The sequence below is a fragment of the Aspergillus japonicus genome, assembly GCF_003184785.1.
Source record: "Aspergillus japonicus CBS 114.51 unplaced genomic scaffold BO86scaffold_4, whole genome shotgun sequence".
Taxonomy (NCBI): domain Eukaryota; kingdom Fungi; phylum Ascomycota; class Eurotiomycetes; order Eurotiales; family Aspergillaceae; genus Aspergillus; species Aspergillus japonicus.
The window spans coordinates 161,478-185,193 of NW_020291641.1; the positions used below are offsets into that span (position 1 = coordinate 161,478).

The window sequence follows — 23,716 nt, forward strand, 5'->3', positions numbered from 1 at the left end:
AAGTTAGTCTGGGCTCGTTGTTTCCCTCTTCGTATTCCTGGTACCATTGCCGCCGATTGCAGTCCGCCATCACACTCACACTCTTTTTCCCTTCTACAAAATTCTTCAAATCAAATCAATACTTTGCGTGATATCGTGCTACTACCCCTTGTGGATTGAAAATATAATTATACGAAATACAGAAAACATTCCCCGCAGGTCTAGAACAATGGCTGCCAAGCTAATTGACAGGCAGTTCCACAACGTTCCAGGTACGCCCAGTCCTGCCATTGTTTGTGTACACTGTACAGTAACTCCACCAGCAAGATGTGCTGACGGGTGAGGGGCTTCTTTTGCTTCGTCAGGGAAGCTTCGTGTGGCCGAGCTGTTCTTTGACGTCCCTCTCAATTACACCAAGCCCAATGAGGACACTCTGAGACTCTTCGCGCGAAGTGTCCGGCGTATGGTCACTCCTGTCGAGCCCAGTTCCTGCTGTAATGACGACAAGCAGCTTCCGTGGTTGGTGTACCTGCAGGGTGGCCCAGGGTTCGGATGTCGTCCGCCTCAAGAATTTGGCTGGATCAACACCGTTCTTGATAAAGGCTACCAGGTATTTCTTCTGTTGCACTCTTTTCACCAAGAATCACATGCTAACCATCTACCTAGGTTTTATTCCTGGACCAGCGTGGCACTGGCCTTAGCTCAACCATCACGGCGCGCACGCTGGCGCAGAAAGGCGATGCAGTCAAGCAAGCGGAGTATCTGAAGCATTTCCGTGCCGACAACATCGTCCGAGACTGTGAGGCCGTCCGAAGATGCCTCACGACCGACTATCCCGAAGACAAACGCAAGTGGAGTGTCATTGGCCAGAGTTTTGGTGGCTTTTGTATCACATCTTACCTTTCCATGTTGTAAGTCGAGAACTTGAGGACAGTATACCTCAAGCAACATGAAATGCTGATCTCGTTTTCACCATTGTAGTCCGGAAGGACTATCCGAGGCCTTCATTTGCGGTGGACTGCCTCCCTTGGTCAATGGTCCTGACCCTGTCTATGCACTTACTTACAGTACGCACTTTGCTTCTCAGATATGACTTCGAAAACAAGCTGATTCCAAGAAGACAAGATGATCGAGCGGAATCAGGCATACTATGCCAAGTTTCCCGAGGACACTAAGCGAGTCAAGCGCATTGTCGAGTATCTGAAGGACAACGACGTTGCTCTGCCTTCCGGCAAGCTCACTGTCCACCGATTTCAGCAATTAGGTATCGCCTTCGGCATGCATGGTGAGAAAACACGTCGATCTCTCATTACAGGATGAATTTGCTAAAAGATATATTCGCAGGGGGTCTTGACAGCATTCATGGTAATTTGCCTTCCATTTGGAGCACACCGGCTCAGGCTAACGATAAGACAGATCTTGTGCTACGTGCCTGGAACGATCTAGAGGTGTTTGGCTTCCTTACCCACCCAACCTTGACCTCCATAGACGGTTACGGCGGCATGGACAACAACGTCATCTATGCAATTCTCCATGAGGCTATATACTGTCAGGGGTGAGAGCGATCCCACCATCAACCAACCTCGGAACATCAACTAACACACTTCCCCTTCAACACAGACATGCGTCCAAGTGGTCTGCGGACAAATACCGTGCCGGCCTCCCCATGTTTGACATCAATTGGAAACAATCTCAATTCTTCTTCACCGGTGAAACGGTAAGCATTATGGAGCCTGTCAGTGGCCAGCGGAATGTGCTAATAGACCAAATTTTTTCACCAGATTCACAGAGACATGTTCGAATCGTACACGGAGCTCCAGCAAATTAAGCAAGCAGCAGACCTCATCGCTTCGACGACTGACTGGCCCAAGCTTTACGATGAAGCCCAGCTGAAGAAGAACGAGGTCCCTGTCTACGCGGCAACGTACATCGACGACATGTACGTGCACTTCGACCTTGCGCAGAAGACTGCCGCCAATATCAAGGGCATCAAGCAGTTCATCACGAACACCATGTACCACAATGCTATTCGTGCGAAGTCGGATGAGGTGTTCCAGCAGCTGTTTGCCATGAGGGAGGATACCATTGATTAGACTAGGTCAAGTAAGTAGTGAATTATAGCTATATAGGACTCTATTATTAGAGGAGCTTCTCCATCAGAATTAGCTGGCGTATGCGTGGCAATGAGAGATGTCACCAAATGAACAACTAGTGTGTCTTGCGCAGCTTTCATAACAGCTATATACATCTATATGCAAGGCAGAGATGCTTGTTTGAATTGGTCTGTTCCCGTCTGCAGTCTTGAAGGAAAAGGTCTTGCTCAAAAAACCTAAGAGAGCCGAGTGTCGTTAGTTTTACTGCGTTTCATAGTCTTGGGCAATATTGGCAAACGTACTGCACCACCAATAATAAAAAGCCGCTCTTCCTCTTGTCGCACCCACTCAATGATCTTACTCGCGCTCTGAGCCAAAGCATTGCGGTTCGCATTCGCGCCCGCCACGCAATAAAGCTCGAACATCGGGGTCACCCAAGCGAAGGAGCTAGACGATTGAGACACGCAATGGTGGACTTTGACGTGCGTATGCCTGGCATGAATGCTCGCATGAAGATTATTGTAGGTTGACATCAATCTGCGCGGGTTTCCAATCAGTAATAGAGCTCTTGATCTCGAATATGGTGCACACCGCATATTACAAATCCAGGGCCACTTTACCTTCGACGACGCGAGACGGTGGAAAATTCAGGGTCGTAGGACGACATGGTGAATTGGACATTCGCCCGCGACTTGTACAAGAAATGATGTAAGACTGTCCCCGGGACGATGTCCGTCGTGCTGGGGCGGCCTTTCGCGACGGCTTCTTTGATGATCTTGATGCTGCCGTTTTTCTCCATTTGCTGGTACCCCGGCAGCCATTAGCTTCTGCATGCCGGCATGGGTAGTGGTGGTGGACTATAGAGGGCTCGATAAACATACCTCGACGAACGCATCGCGCATGCCCTGCAACTCGAAGAAGCTTTCCTTGTTGGCACTGATCAAGACGATGGCGACGGACTCTTCTTTGGTGGTGGTGGTGGTGGTGGTTGTATCGTTGGCAGCGTTGGCGTCATCGCGAATATCGAGGAAGCTGACGTACATGTACAGATAGCCGCTGCTGTTGAACCCCGGGAGGCAGACGGGGATCCAGCTTTCGCCGCCGCCGGCTTTGACGGCCTCGGCTTCGAAGATCATGTTGAACAGGAGTTGGAGGTCCCCGGGGTGGAGAGAGTGTTTTTTGGGCCGGACGACATTGACGAGCCGGCCGCCGGCGACGACCAGGCCGTAGAGCAGGCTACTGACTTTTGTCTTCAAGAGAGTGTTGTTGATGGCTTGACGGTGGGACTTGCGGATTTTCAGGCATTCCAACGCCGAGAGGAGCGTGGAGGGGGATCCCTTGGTGAAGCTGTCGGCTAAGGTGGATAGCAGCGTCTCGGACCCTTGAAGTGGCCGCTTCAGATCGGTCGAAGGGCGGATGGAGAAAAGATGCGTGAGAGAGGGCAGGGTGAGCGTTGACAGGATCTGCATGTACAAAGCTTCCAACTGGAGCTTGAGTTGCGTATCGCTTTCGAGCATCCGACTGATGGCGACAAGGTGCAGGGGCCCCTTGGTTACTATCACAAACTTGGTATCCCCCGCGGTGAAGCTGCTCAACGGGTCCTTAGAGTCCTCGTAGAACGAGATGATCGTTTGGATCACGCCGATATATGTTGATATAAGCCCTCCGTCCCCGTGTCGTGTCCAGATCGGCTTGCCAGCAGCCGAGAGGATAAGATAGTGTTTCCGCTTCGCTTTCCAATTCGCAAGGACTTGCTCTGTAGGAACGATCATCAGCATTGCTCGGAGACAAATGTGGGCTCAATATTTAACAACCTACCTTCATTTCCTCCCTCCTCGTCCACCTCTCCCACGGGCTCGAACTCGCTTGCAAAGTCATCCTCCACGTCATCCGCCTGAAACTCGGGGAACTGCAGGAGCCCCGTGCTGTGCTTGCGGATGAGACCAGTATCGGTCGCGACAAAGTCTCCGAAGACATTCTCAACATCACCTATATCCCCCTGAGGTCCCGAGCTCCGGATACTCGCCGTGTCCCCAGTTTCGCTCCCGCGGGAACTTGTCAGGTGGTTCAGGCTCGTCTGAGCCTTCAGCGTCTCCGAGCCTTCGCGCACAACGCGACTCTCTTTCCCCGCATCGTGACAGCCGATATCTGTCAAGGAGACCGCTGTTGTAGCTCTGGACTGGAGATTCGTCGGTGCTCCAGGGCGGGATGTGCGTAGCGAGGCGCCTCCTTCATCTAGGAGGCGCAAGGTGTTCGGGCGCGGGGGTAAGGGCGGGGGTCGCTCTTCCTCGGATTCGCGATCCGAGGAAGTGGAGGGCTGTCGCAATGAAGACGACGGTGGCGGGGTTGGAGGGTTCTCGGTCTCAGGATTGTTCGCGTCCTGCGCTGGACCATCGGCCGTCGAAACCATGTTCGTCGTCAGCTCCGGCGCATCGAAGAACTGCTCCGATCGGGGAGATGTGCGTCCGTGCGCGAGGATAGGCAATAGATGGGTCGAAAGTGATGAGGGGGGGATAAATCGTTATGTCGCGGTAATCAATTGATTTACTGCACATGCACTGAAGACGCTAATGCACATGGTGATAGTAGCAGGCCCCAGCTTCGATGACGAGGCCGGTCCGGTGTTGGTGATGGAGTAGTAAATAGTAAGGTAGTTAATGACGACGAACGTGCCTTGTTTGCTTGCCTGGCTGGAACAACTTGACGTGGAGCACGGGATCGACCCGGCGGAGCTTCCGAAAGGCGGGCGACCAACGCCAGCTAAACGGAAACATGTCCGCCTGCTGGCCTGCAGTGGGAAAACAAGAGCCAAACTGTTCCACCAGCCAGAGTCCACATGCTACTATCCTTGATGTTCTACAACAAATCATGACGGACTGCGATCGACAAATACCTGCCCAGGACATCATTTACTATCCGACCATCGCACAATGAGCCTCGATCCGAGCTCGTTCCCGAGGTCTCACTCCCCCGCAAGCTCCGAAAGCTCTCTTACGCGCTCCCGACTACGGGGGAAGGAAGGTTAGTGATTTGCGCGCTGCTGCTCCTTTACTGGCACTACAGTCATGCAGTCCAGAGTCTAATAGACATGAGATATCTTAGAGCCCTTGCGAAAAGACAAGAATTACCGCCGTTATGCGTCGACTGTCGAGCGAGCCCTGTCGTTATTCGATACCGCTTTGCAGGAGTGGGCAGATTACATCTCCTTCTTGAGCCGACTCCTGAAAGTACGATCACACTATCTCCGAGGCATGCAAGGACACGATGCTAATGGTAACTTCATAGGCGCTGCAATCTCACCCCGCGGATATCCCTATTGTTCCTCATAAGGCGCTCGTTGCCAAACGGCTTGCGCAATGTCTCAACCCTTCGTTGCCATCGGGTGTTCACCAGAAAACATTGGAAGTATACTCGTATATCTTTGCTTTGATCAAGGTTCGTCCCGCTTAGTGACGGAGCCAAAGTGATGTCCGCTAATTGGAGATATTGTCGGCTAGCCGGAGGGTCTATCGCATGACTTGCCATTGTATATGCCTGGCATTGCGCCCACACTTACCTTCGCATCTCTCACGGTCCGTCCCCTGTTCCTGACGCTGGTGGAGACACATATATGCAACCTGGAACCATGGGCGATTCGCCCAGCCTTGAAGGCCATTATACTGGCTCTACTACCGGGACTAGAGGAAGAGACGAGCGATGACTTCGAACCTACACTGCGACTGATCAATAAATTCCGCGACATTGCTAGCGCCATGGAGAAGCATAAAGTCGAGGGATCTGCGAGTCCAGGGGGCCACTATTTCTGGCAGTGTCTTTTTCTAGCCTCGGTCACAAGTCCCAGCCGACGTGCTGGTGTCCTCGCCTACCTGGGCCGCTACCTGCCTAAACTAGGAAACACAGATCGCCGGCCTTCCAAGGACGAGTCGAATGACCCCACGGATATTCACCAGGGCATGCTAGCTGCAGCAGAATCGGTTATCGTGCCCGAACCCGGTTTGCTCATACGCTGTTTTGCGACCGGTCTCGCCGACGAGCAGGTTCTCGTCCAGCGGAACTTCCTTGATTTACTGGTCACCCACTTGCCGCTCAGTTCGCCGGTTCTGCAATCGAGGATTACGGAGGACGATCTTCAGCGACTCATTGCAGCAGCTGTAGGAGTCGTTGCTAGGCGAGACATGAGTCTGAACCGAAGACTCTGGGCCTGGCTCCTTGGGCCCGAATCTTCTAACGACCGGCCGTCATTCGAAGCCCGCAATTCTATATCCGAAGGCACAATCCAACTGGCAAGCGACCGCAAAGAGCTCTCGCCTTCGGAGTACTTCAGCAAATTTGGGCTGACGCCACTAGTTAAAGGCCTCTTGCAGATGATTGAGCATGACACAACCGTACCGGCAGAGAAGACGAAACCATTCCGGATTTCACTATCGTTGTTGGACAGATGGGAGGTTGGTGGATACATCATACCGGAGATCTTCTTGCCAATCATTCGAAGCGTGAAAGCATTCGGACAAAAGGCTTCTAAGAACCATTTCGAAGAGGTCTTTCGCAGCGCCAGCTCGTTCTTCGACGGCGTCGAAAGCGGCGTCATCTTCTCCGAACTCCTCCGTCTTATAGATTGGAAGCCTCAGGACTTTACTTCCAAGATCGACGACACAGTAAGCAACCTGGAGCTCGCTTACTTCATACTGGAGAATTTCAATGTTCGAGAAGAAGACATGATCGCAGTTCACATTCCTCTGTTGACCCTATCCACCATTGTGAAGATGAGGGAGCTGTCTTCATTAAGCAACTCCGCAGCAACTCCGGAGCAGCTGCAACTTGCCTCAGCGGGGTTATCGAAGGTCATGGACTCTTTGACGGGCTTACTGATAGAGAGGTCGTTCACAAGGAAGTCCGACGCACCTGACAAGACCAACCTCGATATGACCGGGTCGGACATCTTGAATGTGATCCATACTTTTTACAATCAAAGCAAGACTAGCTTAGACCCACAGCCTGTCCCTTTTGTCCCACGACAGCTGGGCGAGCTCATCATTCAAAATGCCTACGAGCAAGCCATAACAGTTCTTGATAAACAAGGGGACACCACGCAATTACACGATCGGACCAACCTGCTCATCATATTACTGAAAAAGCTCCCCCGAACACGTATATTGCGCGACCGGCGCCTGTATCTCGCGTTAAGCGATCGTGTCCGCGCCGACCAAGTTGAGAAATCCACCGCCTGCTTCTCAACCATCTCGTCAATCGCGTCCGCAGTAACGAATCTGTACCTCATCAATACTGCAGGATACTATATTAGCTACGAAGATGTGTCAGACGTCATTCTCGCTCTTGTGGGACAACTGTGGCAATTTCTATCTCCATTGAGCCCGAAATTCCATGTTGAGGCTGTTCGTTGCTTGTGGCAATTGCACACCGTCTCTTGGTCGGATCATCTAGTTGAGGCAGCCATTACATCCCTCATGGTTGGCTCGTCGTCTACAGTGCCTTTTGAAGGGTTGACAGGCGAGCAACTTGGAAGATATTTCGTCTTGTGGAATCACAGTCACCAAGGCAACTATGAGCTGCCGCCAAAGCGCTTATATAACTCTATCGAGTCAGCAAAGGTGTACCAAGCTTCGATGCTTGAACGTCCGCTTTTCATCGTCCTAGACTTGCTCTCTCAGCCCTCGAACGAAAATTCTCGAGTTGTCCAACGATGGCTTCAAGATCTGCCGGCTATGCACAAGTAAGTAGGAATCTTGCCCTCTAGCCTGACAAGGCATTATTGGTCCCGAAGGGATTTTCCTACAACTTTGGAGGTGTTTCTCCGTCATAGAAAATGCTCACAAACTACAGGGTCTTTCGTATAATAGTCTCGCGGCTGGATCGTCTCTTCCAGGGTTCAAGTCACGGTGAAGGGGGAAGCGACAATCAGATTTTGTCGCCAGATGACTACAAGGAATGCGACTATCTGCTGCGGACCATCTCCAATCTCATCTCTACGCTTGATCACAATGGCTGGATCACTCTTCTCACTCAGACGCTATCTCAGGTTAGCAAGCGTAAGGATGTGCATGCATCTGAAGGTATGTTGGGACTATTCTCCCTGAAAATACATCTAACTAACAATTGGACAGAGAGCGCCGAGCTTCAGAGCCTTCATACCATCATCTACCAAGCCAGCCTGAAATTGATCAGCGAGCAGACAGCCACAGGTACTCATGGCCTGGAGACAACCAGACTGCAACAAACGTCATTACTAGTCATGCGACAGCTCCTTCTTGGTCCAGGAGCTGAAGAGGTCATTGAATCTGGAATTGACTCGTTCCTGGTTGATAAACTCTCTCGCGCCCTGGATCATGGCGCGAATGATTCAATCCAAGGAGACCTGATAGATACCCTTTTAGCGGCGTTGAAGGTCCGGTTTGCGCAAGCGTATCTGCCACCCCCCCCTCCACGGCCGAAACACAACCGGGCAAGCTCTCGTGAGCGCTTGACAAGTCCCTCTATCTTGTCCTTTACAAGCGACAAACCAGAGAAGGTACCTGCGCTGTCTGCCTTCCCTCAGCCACCTCAACAACTTCTCGAATGCCTTCTCAAAGGCATTGGTTCCAAGAGTTCAAGAGGAATTGTGGACAAGTGGACTGTCCTTCTTTGCGAAGTACTCCCACTCTACGCGGGGTCAATCTTTCAAATACTACTCATGCTTGTTGAATCACTCTGTAAAGAGATCCAACTTTGCTATGCGAGCCTGCAACTCGCTTTCAAGCGTACAGAAGGATGGCCTGATGATCGATCTGAGTATGCCACCATTGCTCTTCTCAGCGCTCTCGAGACCTGCATTGCTACTGCTCACGAGCGATTGCTAGTAGAGGAGGCCAATACTCCTGCTGTCAAGAGTCCTGACCAGAATCATGGATTCTTTGGCAACATGGTTTCAGGGGTATTTTCATCCGAATCGAACCACACGCGCTCGGCCGCAGCGAACAATCGGCTTACTGTTCTACTCTGCTTCCAAGATGCCGTGAGGCTCTGCTTCACTATATGGTCTTGGGGTGCCGTAGAACGCAGTACGCTGCCACAAGACGCAGAATCGATAGCGTCGTTTCAGTACACGTCTCTGCGCATGAGGAATAGATCGCGTCGCATCCTCGAACATCTGTTCAATGCAGAGGCACTCGAATGTCTAGAGACAGCTGTGGAGATGTGGACAAAATCTGATAGCGAGACCTCGTCTTTGATTATGAGTCTGCTCCACACTCTGGATGGATCTAGACCAAAGATCGCTATCCCGGCTGTATTCAATTCCATCTATACAAGAACCAATCCGGCAGCTTTAGAGCCGAGCCGCAAATCTACACTGACCGCGAGCCTGACCGAATCTGAATTGGCGGGCTTCCTGGTGGCATACGCGAGGTCGCTGGATGACGATGTGCTCAACGAGATCTGGGCCGATTGCACCACATTTCTTCGTGATGTGCTGAGCAACCCATTCCCACACCGGCAAATCCTTCCACGGCTGGTGGAATTTGCAGCGATCCTTGGAGCCAAACTGGAAAATACCAGCTTTGGGGAAGATCGACGGATGAGGAAAGAACTTGGGGTACGCGATGATCAAGGACAGATAAACTCATTGAGGCTTACTGACATATGATAGGACGTCTTGCTTCGCCTTCTCACCGCAATCTGGACGAGCAAGCCGATGGGCATCGCTCAAGAGTCTTCCCTCAGCCGCGGCTCTATCGACTATGACAACTCGCCCTCACCGAATATTGGACCTGACGATATGCTTAGCATCCTTGCGGCATCCATGCCTGCATTCACAATCACACTCGGAGATTCCGACCGGATCACTTCCGCAGTAACCGGTATTTCAACGAATGTGATCGGTCCTCTCTTTCGCTCGCGACTCTTCCCGAACAACCTCAACCATAATTTCATGACTCTGTTCCAGCACATAGCTAAAGTGCCATCTGCTGCTAAAGTATGGAAAAAAGACATAGCCGATGCATTCAACGACCCTAGATTCTTCGGGATGCAGATGGACTTGGTTCGGGAGGGATGGCTGAGTCTACTGCGACAGTGGGTGCTTGCAGATAAAGATCGCTTGTCTGAGATGCTGTCCCGCCTCCCGCCACCAAGCACAGCAGGTATTATGTTCGGCGTTGGGGCCTCTGCTGCCCGCCTCGAAGCTGACCGCAAAGCTCAACTGAACCTTCGCCGCATCAGTCTCCTCATTTTGTCTGCTAACAATGATTACTATATTGGAGAGTTACCAGCCCTTTTGCAGAAGTTGGAAGACCTACTTGGGGCGACTACTACTTCTTCTCCATCTTCAACCACTCGGGCCGAGATCTTCATGGTTCTGCGTGCTCTTGCGCTTAAGAGCTCGGCGACGGCGTTGTCCACATTCTGGCCACTCATCAATGCTGAACTCCAAGAAGCTATATCTGCCGTACCGCTGGGTCCGCAACAAGATGTATACAACTCATATGCCTTGCTGCAGGCATGCAAACTCTTAGATACGCTACTTGTACTGGCACCAGACGACTTCCAACTTCTGGAGTGGCTTTATGTTACCGACACCATAGACGCCATCTACCCTCCGGAAGGCTTCGAGCCGATGGCCCTTGCGGATGAGGTCTCGCAGAGCTTGGGTATGCGTGGGCTTACATCGAACGATGGGGCTGGAGAAACGACCAACCTCAGCCAGGGGGCGAGACAACCGAGCCTTACTGCGGACTGGATCCGTGAGACAGCAAAGGATGAGATTGTCGATCGGGTGCTTCGGCCATTTTTCGACCAGCTCAGCATTCACGCATTTGAGAGTACCTACAGCATGGGCCAACCACAGTTGAATGCATGTGTGAATGATCTGTTGGCGGATATCTTTAATGAAAGCACCATGGCCAACTAGGGTTTCTGAGTTGTTCGTGTGCTGCCTGTGTATCTTGATATTTTTTGCTTGTCTATTACAATTCGAACTAGCGTGACTGGCAATGCGCACGTACAGCGCACGTTCTTGTATTGTGGGATAGAGGCGACATTTCCAGCGTTAATTTTCAGGTGTCGGGGCGTCGGAGGCGTCGATCCGCATGTTCCGTATGCGCCAGGGATTAGAGAAGCATAGTGAATAGATGACTTTGATTGTGTGATGGAATATTCTGGAGAAGCGGAAAAGATAATACGCAGCAATCGACAGTTGAGTTGGGTGGGCACTGAATAATATAGAGTAATTGGAGGTGTCTATTATTGGGCCCGTGGTTTAGTACTTCGTACTCTTCGTAACATCCTCGGCCCAACTGGCTGGCCAACAACGTCACTCTCTCCACCCAAGCTTCTTCCTCCGCATCCACCCACACCCACCAAAACATCTGCTGCATACTTTCCACCTTCCACCTCCACTTCTACTTATACCACGTAAGACCTCGGACAGTCACTTTGTAGTTGTGACTAGCTCTGCTATGCTTCTGACTGACTTATTCTCAAGATACGCCTCAAATTCATGACCATGAGTGCGACTCGAAGAGTGTTATCGCCTGGCGCATGGCGCGCCGTCGCAACCAAGCCGGTCTTCATTCCGACGCGGAGCTTCGCGGCCTCACCCTTGATGAAGGAGGCAGCTACTACGCTGCCTGCTAAGAAGCCCGTGGGCGCATTCCGTGGAGGGTACTGCATCCATTCCATATTGATATCACGCCCATAGAGATGGACTACCGTCTTCCGGTTGGACTGACTCTTCTCTTGGTTACAGAATCTTCGGCTTCCTCTCCGGCTCGGTTGCTGCCGGCGTTGTCGTCTATTACTACATATTGGCTGAGTACAGAATCTCCAACGAGATGCTAACTGAAGATATCTACGTATGTTTCTCTTTGTGAATTGCCTTTTGACTTCGCTCTTTTGCTGATGTGGGCTCCCAGGCTCTCCAAACAGCTACGCAGAAGTTGCAGACTTATATCGACGAGCTAGAAACCAAGGTCGACCAACTCAAGAAAAAATAGCCTAGCATTGCATTTTCCTGTCCTCTATTTCTTCTCTGCTTGTATCAAGGGTCTGTTTTCTTTCCACATGCTTCTGCAGGAGTTCCTCGCCACGGGTCTTAGCATATCATTTTTGGTCTTTTTCTCTCTCTCTCTCTGAAATGCAGTTTCTACGGAGATGTGCATTGTAAAAAAAAACCCAGTCAACAAAAGACTGTATTGCATTTTGAAGGTGTATGCCGACCTACGCATGCGTGTAAATTTTACATGAGAGGAGATCTACAGTGTGAAATGGATGCGCTTCCCAAGACAGGCAGATGTACTCCGTACGGTAGCATACTTTCAGCGACGACGCGTTTGGACTTGGGGAGGCGAGACAGACTATCGGCGTCATCGGATAGACAGACGGTGCAAACTCGGCAAACATTAGCGCTCACCGCCTTTTCCTGCCAGTCCTCATTTTGTATCCTCGCTCTTATCGCCGCGATTTCTCCCTCCTCGCCGCCGGTGGTCTCGATTATCGTGCATGCGCCGTCGCAGAAACGCAACAACTCACCACGAGACAGGATGTATCGCGTTGAACTTCTTCCCGGGTCGACAACCCACGTCACTCCGGGTTGGACCTACGTCCCGGATCGAGGCTTCGACCCCGCCAAAGCAGCCATCACGCCCACCATCGGTCGCAAACGCGGCATCCGGGACCCAGGCCGGACGGATCTATCTTCCCGACAGACCAACGCGATCATCCGACATCTGGCCGAGCTCGACCGCGAGAACCATCGCGATGTACAGATTCAGGTGCCCGTGAGACAGAAAGAGCCTGCTGCTCCACGAGGTATGTCTCCCCTCCCTCCCTTGTTGGTTACCACAGCGGAGCCGTTCGCTCAGCACTACTGCACCGCAACACCAAGACCCAGACATCTCGTTCACAACTCGCGAAGCAAACCCTGTTTCAGACCATAGTCCTGCAAACCTAACATTATAAAAAATTTACAATCAGGAACCCGCACGAAAGTAACCTCCAACGTCCGCCGCATCCTCCAATCCCAAAAGACCTTCCGCAACTACCTCGACGACGAAGAAGCCGCCCAAGCCAGCACGCCAGGAACCACCACGACCGCAACAAACCCCGCCTCCGCAGCAGCAGTGGGCGCCGGCAGTAGTACTGCCACAGGACATAGAGGCTCAATCCACCGAATCACCAAATCCAGCACAGCAGCAACGACCCCCTCCTCCCTCCGCCGCAGCTCCACCCCGGTCTCCTCACGAGGAGGCGACCACCACCACCACCGCACCAAGAAACAACCCTCCATCCCCCCTTCACAACCACAACTCCAACCCCCATCCTCCCGCGCCTCAACCCTCCCAGCAACAACCCCCGTCCCCATCCCCGAAACCACCACCACCACCACCACCACCGGCGGTTCCCCGGCTCCCACAACCGACACCCCCACGAAAACAGAAGAACCAGAACCAAACACAACAACCCTCATCCGCTCCGAACACGACACCAACCCGCTCCTCCGCTCGTACCTCCCCGCGCCGCCCTCCGAGCGCATCATGCAGGCCCTACTGGCCGAGCCGCCGCTGACGTACCACGCGGCCCGCGCAGGCGCGCCGCTCGCGCCCCGCCGCTCTCCCCGGCATTTCTGCTGCATGTGCGGCTACTGGGGCAAGATCCGGTGCAAGAACTGCCATGCCCGGACGTGCGGGCTGGCGTGTTATAAGGTGCATGAGGATTCGCGGTGTGGGGCTTTCTTTTGATTTCTTTGCGGGGGTTACCCCACCTCATGGAAGGTGTCAAGATGTAGGAAGTGGGAAGGGGTGCGCAGGCGGAGGGTGCATTATGGTGTATGGGGGCGTTTCTCTTTTTAGACTAGTCCATTGGACATTTTTACTACGCCTGTGTTACTATATACCATGCTGGTTCTTTTTATTTATTTATTTATTTTTGTGTGTGTGTGTTTGTATACTACTACTCAAAGGAAGATGTCATGAAACAAGAGAATAATCAGAGATCCCGGTCTGGAATTGGGGGTTTCCTTGATTTGCGTCGGAGACATATAAGTAAAGTACTACATGAGATAGATAGATGCAATAGCTAAACAGCAGCGGGATCAACATTTCAGGTTGATGCCGGCGCGGGCTTCCTCCTCGCGAATCTCGAACATCACCTGGATGCCAACGAATAGCGCACAGCACGCCGTGATGATATACACGATGCCGGCCCAGGAGCCTAGGATCGACGCCACCAGGCCCTTGAGCCCATCGATCCCCAGCGCAAAGCCGACGAGGTTGGCGACCATCATCATCAGCACGTTGGCCACGGCCCCGACGCCGGTGATCACGCGGTAGGCGGTGGGCCGCGAGCGCCAGCGACTGGCGGGGAAGAGCAGGCCGCCGATGACCTCGGGCAGCACGAACAACGTGATGAGCCAGCCCCACATGAGCAGGCGCAGGTTGATGTCGTGCCAGAGCGCGACGAAGGTGAACACGATGAGGGTGTTGAAGATCTTGCGGCCCTTGGCGAACACCCCGGATGAGGCGGAGTCGCGGCTGCTGCCACCGGCCCCGCTGCCCCCGCCGAGCGGGACGTAGAGGTAGCGGACGATCCACCGGTTGAAGGAGCGGTGCCAGGCGCGCCAGAACGCCAGGGCGGAGTAGTTGTTGGAGACGCAGCGGATCATGTTCTCCGGAGGGTCGATGCCGTCCACCAAGGCCCAGAAGCGGAAGAAGCGCCATGGGATCAGGAGCTTGAGCCAGATGATGTGCAGGTTGAAGTAGGCGAGCATGCTGAGTTGGCCGGCTGTGTACAGCGACCAGTCGGGCGAGGCTTTCGAGATAGCGACGGCATAGATGTAGTGGAGGATCAGCTCCATCGCGAGGAGAGTAAGGAAGAAGCGGATTCCGTAGAGGGTTGTTCTTGCGGTAGTCAGTGATGGCGGGGCGTATCTTTGTTGGGAAATGTAGTCATTGAAGGTCAGGATGGGTCCTGTCAGGTAGAGGGGTGCGTAAAGCACATAGGCGACGTAGTAACGACCGTTGAATGCGGACAGCTCAGCCGGGATACTGACCCTGTCCCGCTCTGAGAGTGCTGCTGGATCGAGTTGCTTCTTCTTATGGCGGTCAGAAGGAGCTCTTCATACAGGGAGACATGGGCTTACTTCAATGGGACTCGCAGCGGGGTAGTCTAGGCCCCAGTAGTAGTCCATGTTGAAGCTGATCAGACGGAGCACCGTGATGTTGAAGAGAATCTCCCAGCGGGGGATGATACCCCCAAAACCATCGAGCGAACGAGCCCAGAGTACCAGGGCGGGCACTTCCTTGGTAGCATCCAAAGAAGGTGCGAGGAGAGTAGCTAAGCGCTCAAGCGGATAGCCGCCACAGAGCTCATTAGCAAACAATGTCACAATGTTAAATGTCCAGGTTGCTGCGGGAATGTATTTTCTAGGCATCGATTTGGCGATCCGGTAGTTGATGTACAGGATCGTGAGGACCTTGAAAGCGGAGACGCCGTGGAGCGCAACGATGAAGACAAAAGCGAAGTAATAATCAAACCCGATTCGTTGCTTGAGGCGGGCATCTCCAGCTACAACGGCCGGGGAGGCCTTTGCAGAGCCCAGGCCTGGGCTGGCTGGGCTGACATATCGATTGTAGGCTCGGCGAAGTAATGGATGGCCGACTAGGAGAATGAGGAGGTAAGGAACGTTCTCTCGGAAACCGGAATACTGGGCATCGGAGTTGTCCTAAGCATCCAGGCAATATTAGCTCCATACTGAACCGATCGAAGCAACAGTAACGTACAACTTTGCGACCGGGTATCCAACCGTCCTCGAGCAAGTGAGAGTATGTGGCATAAGTGGGATGGCTCTCTGCCGGGACAATCAGCATCTTGTCCTCACACGTGCACAAGAGGAGACGGACTTTGCGACACCCCAATGACAGTCGTGAACATCAACGGCACCACGATCAAGAAAACGATGTAGTAGATATAGAATTCGAAGGTGTTCCATCTCGAAGGCGAGGCATTGCGGGCAATGGCAGCTGAACGGGGATCTTTGGTAGAGGCAGGTCGCGCGTCAGCCGCGGCGACTTTGGCGGGAGTGGTCGCAGAGGCTGTAAAACGAGTGTCGAGGGTGTCGAGGGAGTATAACCGCCGGAACCAGGCGAGAAGTGAGAGAGTCATTCTGGCGCCAGCATCTCGTGAGGAGTGACGAACCCCTCGAAGTGGACGGAGTGAGTGGGTGGATGTGCGGAGAGTCAGTCTAAGCAGGAGGAACTGGAGCTGGAACTCTGGGGGAGAGACGGACGGGATCGATCGCCCGAGTCCATTTTTGGTTCAGGGGCGGAGCGGAGCGTGTCCGGCTGCTTGCAACTTGCAACTAATCCGCCGGTTATCATATCCAGTGCCAAAATGAATCGTGTATATAGCTGATACGATTGTTAGTAAATCTATTTCTTAAGCTCGGTCAGACTATATAAAGTCCTACTTGTATACACTTTGACACTCATGTAGAGCCTACTTGAATGCAGAGATTAAACCGACCGGACATGTTTATATCTTGAATATCGAAGTGCAGAGCGCGCAAAATATTAATGCTGATTGGCTGCTAACTCCTCGCCGCAACAGCACCTTTCCAGATCAGGAAAGCGGCATCATCGATGCCCGCGGCGACATCCGTGGATGACTAACCATATCGGCGACGCATGATGAGCGACAGACAAAGTATAGATTGAAGGACAGACATACAACAACAAGTACCACTGGTTATATCTCACTACATGCTTGGGAGGAGACTGTACTCATCCATCAAGATGTCATCGCAACGAGTATAGCCCCCCTCTCCTAATCCGCTGTTTCTGAAGATTATTATCAGCGTTCTTCTAACCGCACTACGTCATCCGAACTTCATATCTAAGCTGCAATCACTGACATGAATAGATCGCTTTCAAGGTATCTGGAACTGTGCAGGGTATGTCTCTATACAGCACCAGAGATCTCTACCCTCCTATAGTAACCCACAACATGACTTGTTAAAGCATAAGCTAATAGTCACGGATTATGTAGGAGTGGGGTTCAGGTACGCCATCACTACAGCTACTATGTCCGGTCTCCGGCGAAACAGCAAGCTAATCAAATGTCTCTGCGCCTACAGAGACTTCACGCAGAAGCGCGCCACCGAGTACGGCGTGAGGGGCTGGGTGAAGAACACGTACTGCGGAAGGGTTCGTACCGTTCTCGAGCACTGCCCGTCATATCCCTCCCCTGGGATTGTCTTTATGCCGTACGCGGTTGGCCTGCAATATTGCTAACGCTGAGCACCTGTAGGTCGAAGGGGAGGCGCAAGGACCCAAAGAATCAGTGCAGAAGCTGCTCAAGGACCTCAACAATGGACCCCGTCTAGCACATGTGGTCAAACTGGAGCAGAAAGAGATCGGCGTGAAGGACGGCGAAGAGAAATTCTCATGCTATAAGACATCGGAGTCGGGGTTTGCGAACATTGAGTGAGTTGGGCTGTGTATGGGCACGGGCATGCCATGGTCGCGTGTCTGTGCTTGAGAAACGCATGGGATCGTCATAAATGGGATAGTAACAGCCCTGGTAGGAAGATGAGTACAATGTAATTCCTTTTTGAATGCGTGGTGTCGCATAAGATGTCCTATTCGCAAGATTGGTATTGTCTTTCTATAGAGACCACGGAAAGGCGACGCTACGTAGCACACCAACGAAATTGGAACAACACAACAAATCCTCGATCCAATCCGAAGCAAGACAAAGGGATCATGACGTCGCAGCCCAGGACACGAAGATTAGGTTATGGCCAACAAGTCCCCCGACTCAACCCCGAGTTATGTTCGGTAGGCCTGACTCACCCAGGCTCAGACACGGCATCCCGGCTTTACCCGATAATGCTGCGGCGACAACCCTCCAGGATTCACCCCCTATGTCAGTGTCAGCGCAACACGAAAGCATCCCTGCGCAAATCCTTTCAGTCCGACTCTTTGCAAATAGGAGGCTAATTTGGTCTCTGGGTACACGATATCGACGTTGATCAAGTTGTAATCGGGCCCTTATATCCGTATAGTAGAAGCCGGTTGCTCGACAAACCAATCAGTGGCGGAGAACATTCACATAGTAGACCCTCTAACAAATCAGAGCAAGAGCGATCGACTACCAAACCAACGGGATATTCTGGGGTTTCACCGAAGCGACAGATGGGATCGCCGATCCTGGACCAGATCCCATCAAATGCCGTTCGAACCAAACCAGAAATTTCGAAACCCACCCATAGAGGATCCCAGCGCCGAATTGAATTCGCCTTCCGGTGGACGCCGAACATGTGGAATCCCGCGCCCTTTCACCCTCCCTCCCTCCCTCCGGAGGTTTTTCATTTCAGGTCATCTGGGCCCGAGCCTGATGCCTGTCTTCTCTCACCGGTCATGAAAGATGCGCCCCCGTAACCGCTATCTATTCTTGTGAGCATATACGAGCTTACGTTTGGCCAACAAAGAAGGCTTTTGACATTCTTACGTAGTATGTTGAAAGGAAGAGAAGAGAAGAGGCCCGGGGCTGCGTGGTGTAGCGGTACAGTACATTCCAACTTCATTGTTTGTACTTCCTTTCTTGTCGCTTCCCAGAGAAAGCAGTTGAAAGGGTACGGCGTAGGTAGACGAGCATTGCAGGAAAGCATCGTCTGTAATGAGTAGAATTCTAGACCCCTGCCAACTCTTCTACCTTTTCCTGGTTCGTTATGTACAGTAAGTACATCCAGGGGACCCCACCTATAGTTCTGGTGCAGGGCAACTGCTGCCAGTCTGCCACTGACCGACCGGGATCTGCCCGCGCTAGTGAATAGAGTATACCCAAGTAGTCTATTGAGACATTATTCTAAACAATAAGTTACTGAGTACAGTACATACGCAGAAGAAAGCGCAGAAACCTTCAACGATAACTAAACATCCAATATACATCAGCGAGAAGCGGCCTGATCTTTTCCATAAAGACAAATTCGCATAACCAGCAACAGGGAATGAATTCCTCTAGGATGCAAAGAACACCCATGATGTGTCTGGAGGCTCTCAGATGAGATCATATCACATAGCCACTACAACCTACAGCGTCTTTTCTCGGCATAATCCAACCCAGTGGCTGAGCAAGTTTGAGTGCATTACTAACCTGCGCAAAGGATGTGGTTTTCTTTTTCTTTTTTTTCTTTACAGTTTTCGACCCGCGTGACTTTTCACCGGGCGGCCCCTCCCCCCCCTCGCCGTCCCGCTGCGTACAATTCCGGGGCGCCACTCCGATTTCTGCCGAGAACAGATTCAGTCCCCAGGTACTGGACCAGGACCGCCGGGTTGGGGCAGGGAGTCATACGTACTTGGTAACTAGGTTCAGGTACAAGTGAATTTTTTTTTTCTTGTATCATTTGAGTTTTCGAGATGTTATATAAATAGGCACCGGTCAAGGGGGGTTGTAAGGCTCAGTACATATTCAAATCAGGATCACTTCGATTTACATACTTCTATAATCACAATTGAAGAAGCATTAAAAGGCTTCTCTCATACAACAGCTACAACAACACTCTCATCACCAACGCTATCTAAATCCACTGATCGCATACTACGATGAACTCCATGGCAGCCACGGCGCCCCTGAGGGTGGCCATCCCGAAGGCAAGCCTTCGCTTCACCATGCGAAGCAACCCGAGTGTCATCATCATGACCGGCCTCCGGTGTGGCAGCTCGACCCTGGGCAACAACTATTCCCAGCACACGTACAATAAGCGGTTCATCTCGACGACACAGAAACAGGACAAGATCAAGGAGTTCTTCCCGCCACCGAAGGCTCCCCATGTCAAAGAAGTGGAGACCGCCTGGGTCCATCCAGTGTACGTGCCACTCGATCCAGCTTGAAGTAAGCTAGGATGCTGATTTTTTTGCCACAGTTACTCGGAAGCGCAAATGAACCAAGTCACGGTTGCGCATCGCGACGCGAAAGATTGGGCCGATTGGGTCGCACTCGGTACCGTGCGCGTGCTGCGCTGGGGCATGGACTTCGTGACGGGCTACCGCCACCCACCCGCGGGCAAGGAACACGAGGCCAGATTCCAGATGACCGAGCAAGCGTGGTTGAGACGGTTTGTCTTCCTGGAGAGTGTGGCTGGTGTGCCCGGTATGGTTGGCGGCATGTTGCGACACCTGCGAAGCTTGCGGCGCATGAAGAGGGACAATGGATGGTAGGTTCTTCGCCGTCCTGCCTGCGAGTCATACATGCATCGAAGAACACGAACTAACCACTCTTTCTGCATTAGGATTGAAACCCTGTTGGAGGAGGCATACAACGAGCGGATGCACCTCTTGACCTTCCTGAAGCTCGCGGAGCCGGGCTGGTTCATGCGGCTCATGGTGCTTGGCGCCCAGGGAGTCTTCTTCAACGGCTTCTTCCTGTCCTACCTCATGTCGCCGCGCATCTGCCACCGATTCGTGGGGTATCTCGAGGAGGAGGCCGTGATCACGTACACGCGCGCGATCCAAGACATCGAGAGCGGCAAGCTGCCCCACTGGGAGAGATTAGAGGCGCCCGAGATCGCGGTGCAGTACTGGAAGATGCCGGAGGGACAGCGGACGATGCGGGACCTGTTGCTCTATGTGCGCGCCGACGAAGCCAAGCACCGCGAGGTGAACCACACTCTAGGCAACCTCGACCACGCGACAGATCCGAACCCGTACGCGGCCAAGTACAAGGATCCATCCAAACCCCATCCGAACAAGGGCATTGATAATCTGAAGGCCACTGGTTGGGAGCGGGAGGAAGTGATCTAAAAGGCCTCGGGCCTGCGTCCGCTTTCACATCTGGTGTCACGCCGGCTGGACCGGGGCAGTTGTCACAACGGGCTAATCATTCCCTGGAGGAATCTTGTTTCATGTATAGATGGGTGGACGGTGCTGGTTGCTCTCTGCCGGGGGGGTTGGTTCTTGATAAGCAGCGGGCCAAAGGGCACTGTACTATTATGTTGTAAATAATGCATCTCTCCTCAACCTTCAATAAAGTTTCAATAGATGACTTGATTATGAATCATGTTGCTTCTAACTGAGCGGGTTCAACCGAGGCTTGTGCCTGAAAGTGACGTGCAGGCTGCAGAGAAGAAATCGACTGAGTAAGAGTAGAGTAAGCCGTAAGGGGGTTCGCGTCAAAAAGACTCAAAAGTCTGGATGCGGGGCTTTTCAGGCACGGGGGACGCTAGGCCTGAAAGGGCCAAGTGGCAGTCACTCAACCACAGAAACCAACAGGAGACAGACAGAGAGGCTTGAATCCGTTGCAATATCCACACTGCCCAATGTTCGATGAGCATCAATCATGGGGTAGTAGCCTTGGAAGGCACCAGCAGCCATGCCGGCTTTCCGATTGCAAATGACCTCAGGGGCTCGCTTGTCCACCCGACGCCCGAAAAGACGGATGCACAAGAAAGAAATGACACTTCTATAAATACCGGTGGTGGTGGTGCATTATCAATGCAGACGTGTGCGATAATCACCCTGGGCTATCGACCCGCTTCCCCTTTTAGTGGGAAAAAAACGCCCCCCCTTTCGAACTTCCCAAATTCAATCTTGCCCCGACGATCGGTTTGACCATCTCTAATTAATCACTCAACTCTCGCGTCTCAAACCTAGGCCGTGTCCCTAATTTCGATCATTTCGCGTCATTTCCCATCCTTCCCCATCACCCGGCGTACACCTGTCCTTTGCTCTTTAGTGTGAGAGGTATAACTCGCCTCATACCAGATCTGTGTCCTCGCCAAACGCGCCGCCGTGCCCCCAATACGATCTATCTTCTGCAGACCTGCGACCGTCACCAGTGAACGAGCCAACAAGGATAACGTGCGCAGCCATGGATGACTCTATCGACCCCGAATCAATCACGGCCCCTGGCCGCGCCGGTTCTCCCTCTCCATCGGTCCCAGCAACGCCGGCCATCTCCTCCTGCCCATCGCCAGACCGGACTTTCTCGTCCCTTTCCTCGCTCTCGGCCTCGTCTGCTACCTCTGCTGATGCCCGGTCATCAATCTCGACCGCCTCAAAGCGACGGGGCTACATCCGTACCCAAGGAGCCGAATTCGCAGATTCAGCCAAGAATCGGGAGAGTGTGATGAGCCTGGGGAGCATCGCACATCTGCAATACTACTTTGCGCGAACAGGCTTGCTGGATGGGAAGGGCGGCCAGGCCCGTGCATATAGGAAAAAGAAGAAGGACCCAGAAGAGCTTCCCAGGCTGCTGCTGACCCCCAATGCCCGGTTCATCGATGAGTTGACGGTGAGCCCTACGGAGGAAGAGAGCATCGATCCCCGCGATTCCGGCTTCGAGGACGATGGGTCCGAGATGGATGAAGACGTCGAGGTGATGCTTCCACCCACCGTGAGCACGTACAGCATCAAGACGCACCACATTCCGTCTCCACCGAAACTAAAGGCTCTGCGGAAAGACCTGATGGATGCGATGGAAAAGGCCGATCGCGCGATTAATTCCCTCGACACCCAGAAGGATCCGCCGGCGGAGATGATTCCGCCCCGTATCAGTTTCTCATCCAACGAACCCGGCGACAGCGAAGATGACTCCAGACCACAACCTCCTCCGGAAGCCGTTCCTCAGACATGGCAGGAGATTCAGGGCATGCGTGTCCTGGATGCTGTCACCTTAGCCATTCGGGCTGCGAAGATCTACTACACCGCACATGAGCGTCCTGAGCGACTGGCATCCATCAAGGACAAGCGGGAGATCCGAAAGGAGCTCTTCAGTGTGCTCGAGGTGATGAAGCGATGGGCCGCGCGGAACTTCGCCGACGGGCTTCGCGAAGACGAGCGTACCGCCATCATAGGTTGGATGGGCAACGTACGCGACATGCTGGCCCGGGAAGCTCAGCTGGAATCATTCGAAGCCAAAGAGCGAGCTGCATGGATCTGGACGGAAGGAGAGTGGACAGGCAAGGAGCGGGACCGGGAGACGTTGTTCCTGCGCAGCCTGATCGGCGCCGACGCGCAGCTGCCCGCATGGACCGCTCCGGAAGATAACTCACCGCCGCCTGCCATGCTGGAGCGTCTGCGCGACGGCCGAGACCTGGTGCGGGCCCATAATTTCGCGATCAAAAACTCCAAGCGGCCGGTCTTCGACATCAAGAAGTACCATCAGGACGTCGGGAAGCCATATCGCATGGCCGAGAATCTGCGATTCTGGATCAAGGCGGCCGAGCTACGATGGGAAACCAAGCTCGAGATCGACGTGATGGGAGTGGTACAGGGCAATAACGACGAGGCTTGGAAGCAGTTCGACACCGCTCTGCTGTCCTGGTGTAGGGCAGTCCGCGAAGAGCTGGTGCGGGATTGGCGGGAGCGGCGAGCTTCGGCTGCCAGCCTTCCTAGTGACGATCTGGTGATCCGTCCTTTGTGATAGGAGGTGCTCGGTCGTCAATTGTGATCGATCCTGGTCACGAATAGGAAGAGAGGGGCTTTTTTTAAAGGGGGGTAGAGGAAAAGGGAGAAGGGGAAGCCGAGGAAGGAGGAGGGGAGGGGGAAGGGGAAGACCGACGGGATGGTCGGTGGGTTCGTTCTTGCGCTTATTTTGCTGTCCGCTCTGGCCACATTGATACCCCTTGCTTGTCTGAGCTCAGTCAGGTTGGAAATATT

At 53.0% G+C, this 23,716-nt stretch overlaps 9 protein-coding genes across 9 annotated transcripts; 7 read left to right on the top strand and 2 right to left on the bottom strand.

Moving 5' to 3' along the window:
* Positions 1–47: 47 nt before the first annotated feature.
* On the top strand, positions 48–2,185 carry BO86DRAFT_329985 (proline iminopeptidase). The gene is made up of 9 exons (XM_025668700.1): positions 48–251; positions 345–589; positions 646–890; positions 961–1,046; positions 1,100–1,264; positions 1,324–1,344; positions 1,396–1,534; positions 1,600–1,696; positions 1,761–2,185. The coding sequence occupies exons 1-9, from the start codon at positions 209–211 to the stop codon at positions 2,070–2,072; spliced, it is 1,353 nt and encodes a 450-aa protein (XP_025531835.1). The 5' UTR covers positions 48–208; the 3' UTR covers positions 2,073–2,185.
* Positions 2,126–4,705, bottom strand: BO86DRAFT_385556 (guanine nucleotide exchange factor MON1). The gene is made up of 5 exons (XM_025671131.1): positions 3,891–4,705; positions 2,954–3,828; positions 2,693–2,874; positions 2,375–2,609; positions 2,126–2,308 (listed from the first exon to the last, which is right to left on the bottom strand). The coding sequence occupies exons 1-5, from the start codon at positions 4,480–4,482 to the stop codon at positions 2,300–2,302; spliced, it is 1,893 nt and encodes a 630-aa protein (XP_025531836.1). The 5' UTR covers positions 4,483–4,705; the 3' UTR covers positions 2,126–2,299.
* Positions 4,706–4,857: 152 nt separating this feature from the next.
* BO86DRAFT_406394 (cellular morphogenesis regulator DopA) lies at positions 4,858–11,183 on the top strand. The gene is made up of 7 exons (XM_025674176.1): positions 4,858–5,093; positions 5,175–5,299; positions 5,358–5,507; positions 5,570–7,803; positions 7,914–8,143; positions 8,195–9,660; positions 9,715–11,183. The coding sequence occupies exons 1-7, from the start codon at positions 5,003–5,005 to the stop codon at positions 10,972–10,974; spliced, it is 5,556 nt and encodes a 1,851-aa protein (XP_025531837.1). The 5' UTR covers positions 4,858–5,002; the 3' UTR covers positions 10,975–11,183.
* Positions 11,184–11,401: 218 nt separating this feature from the next.
* BO86DRAFT_385559 (uncharacterized protein) lies at positions 11,402–12,347 on the top strand. The gene is made up of 4 exons (XM_025671132.1): positions 11,402–11,473; positions 11,542–11,726; positions 11,812–11,917; positions 11,978–12,347. The coding sequence occupies exons 2-4, from the start codon at positions 11,569–11,571 to the stop codon at positions 12,056–12,058; spliced, it is 345 nt and encodes a 114-aa protein (XP_025531838.1). The 5' UTR covers positions 11,402–11,473; positions 11,542–11,568; the 3' UTR covers positions 12,059–12,347.
* Positions 12,348–12,549: 202 nt separating this feature from the next.
* On the top strand, positions 12,550–13,919 carry BO86DRAFT_385561 (putative HIT finger domain protein). The gene is made up of 2 exons (XM_025671133.1): positions 12,550–12,872; positions 13,038–13,919. The coding sequence occupies exons 1-2, from the start codon at positions 12,605–12,607 to the stop codon at positions 13,799–13,801; spliced, it is 1,032 nt and encodes a 343-aa protein (XP_025531839.1). The 5' UTR covers positions 12,550–12,604; the 3' UTR covers positions 13,802–13,919.
* A 138-nt stretch (positions 13,920–14,057) lies between these two features.
* Positions 14,058–16,311, bottom strand: BO86DRAFT_445195 (putative glycerol:H+ symporter (Gup1)). The gene is made up of 4 exons (XM_025676427.1): positions 15,962–16,311; positions 15,842–15,909; positions 15,184–15,783; positions 14,058–15,153 (listed from the first exon to the last, which is right to left on the bottom strand). The coding sequence occupies exons 1-4, from the start codon at positions 16,221–16,223 to the stop codon at positions 14,155–14,157; spliced, it is 1,929 nt and encodes a 642-aa protein (XP_025531840.1). The 5' UTR covers positions 16,224–16,311; the 3' UTR covers positions 14,058–14,154.
* Positions 16,312–16,852: 541 nt separating this feature from the next.
* BO86DRAFT_406398 (acylphosphatase) lies at positions 16,853–17,697 on the top strand (the record flags this gene model as incomplete). Its single annotated transcript, XM_025674177.1, has 5 exons — positions 16,853–16,867; positions 16,980–17,010; positions 17,106–17,118; positions 17,194–17,263; positions 17,367–17,697. The coding sequence occupies 5 exons, from the start codon at positions 16,853–16,855 to the stop codon at positions 17,544–17,546; spliced, it is 309 nt and encodes a 102-aa protein (XP_025531841.1). The 3' UTR covers positions 17,547–17,697.
* Positions 17,698–19,504: 1,807 nt separating this feature from the next.
* Positions 19,505–21,106, top strand: BO86DRAFT_385564 (alternative oxidase). Its single transcript, XM_025671134.1, has 3 exons — positions 19,505–19,926; positions 19,984–20,274; positions 20,350–21,106. Exons 1-3 carry the CDS (start codon positions 19,673–19,675, stop codon positions 20,858–20,860), a joined length of 1,056 nt encoding a protein of 351 aa, XP_025531842.1. The 5' UTR covers positions 19,505–19,672; the 3' UTR covers positions 20,861–21,106.
* Positions 21,107–21,796: 690 nt separating this feature from the next.
* BO86DRAFT_137599 (uncharacterized protein) lies at positions 21,797–23,594 on the top strand. Its single transcript, XM_025666159.1, has one exon. It carries the CDS (start codon positions 21,927–21,929, stop codon positions 23,478–23,480), a length of 1,554 nt encoding a protein of 517 aa, XP_025531843.1. The 5' UTR covers positions 21,797–21,926; the 3' UTR covers positions 23,481–23,594.
* Positions 23,595–23,716: the final 122 nt, after the last annotated feature.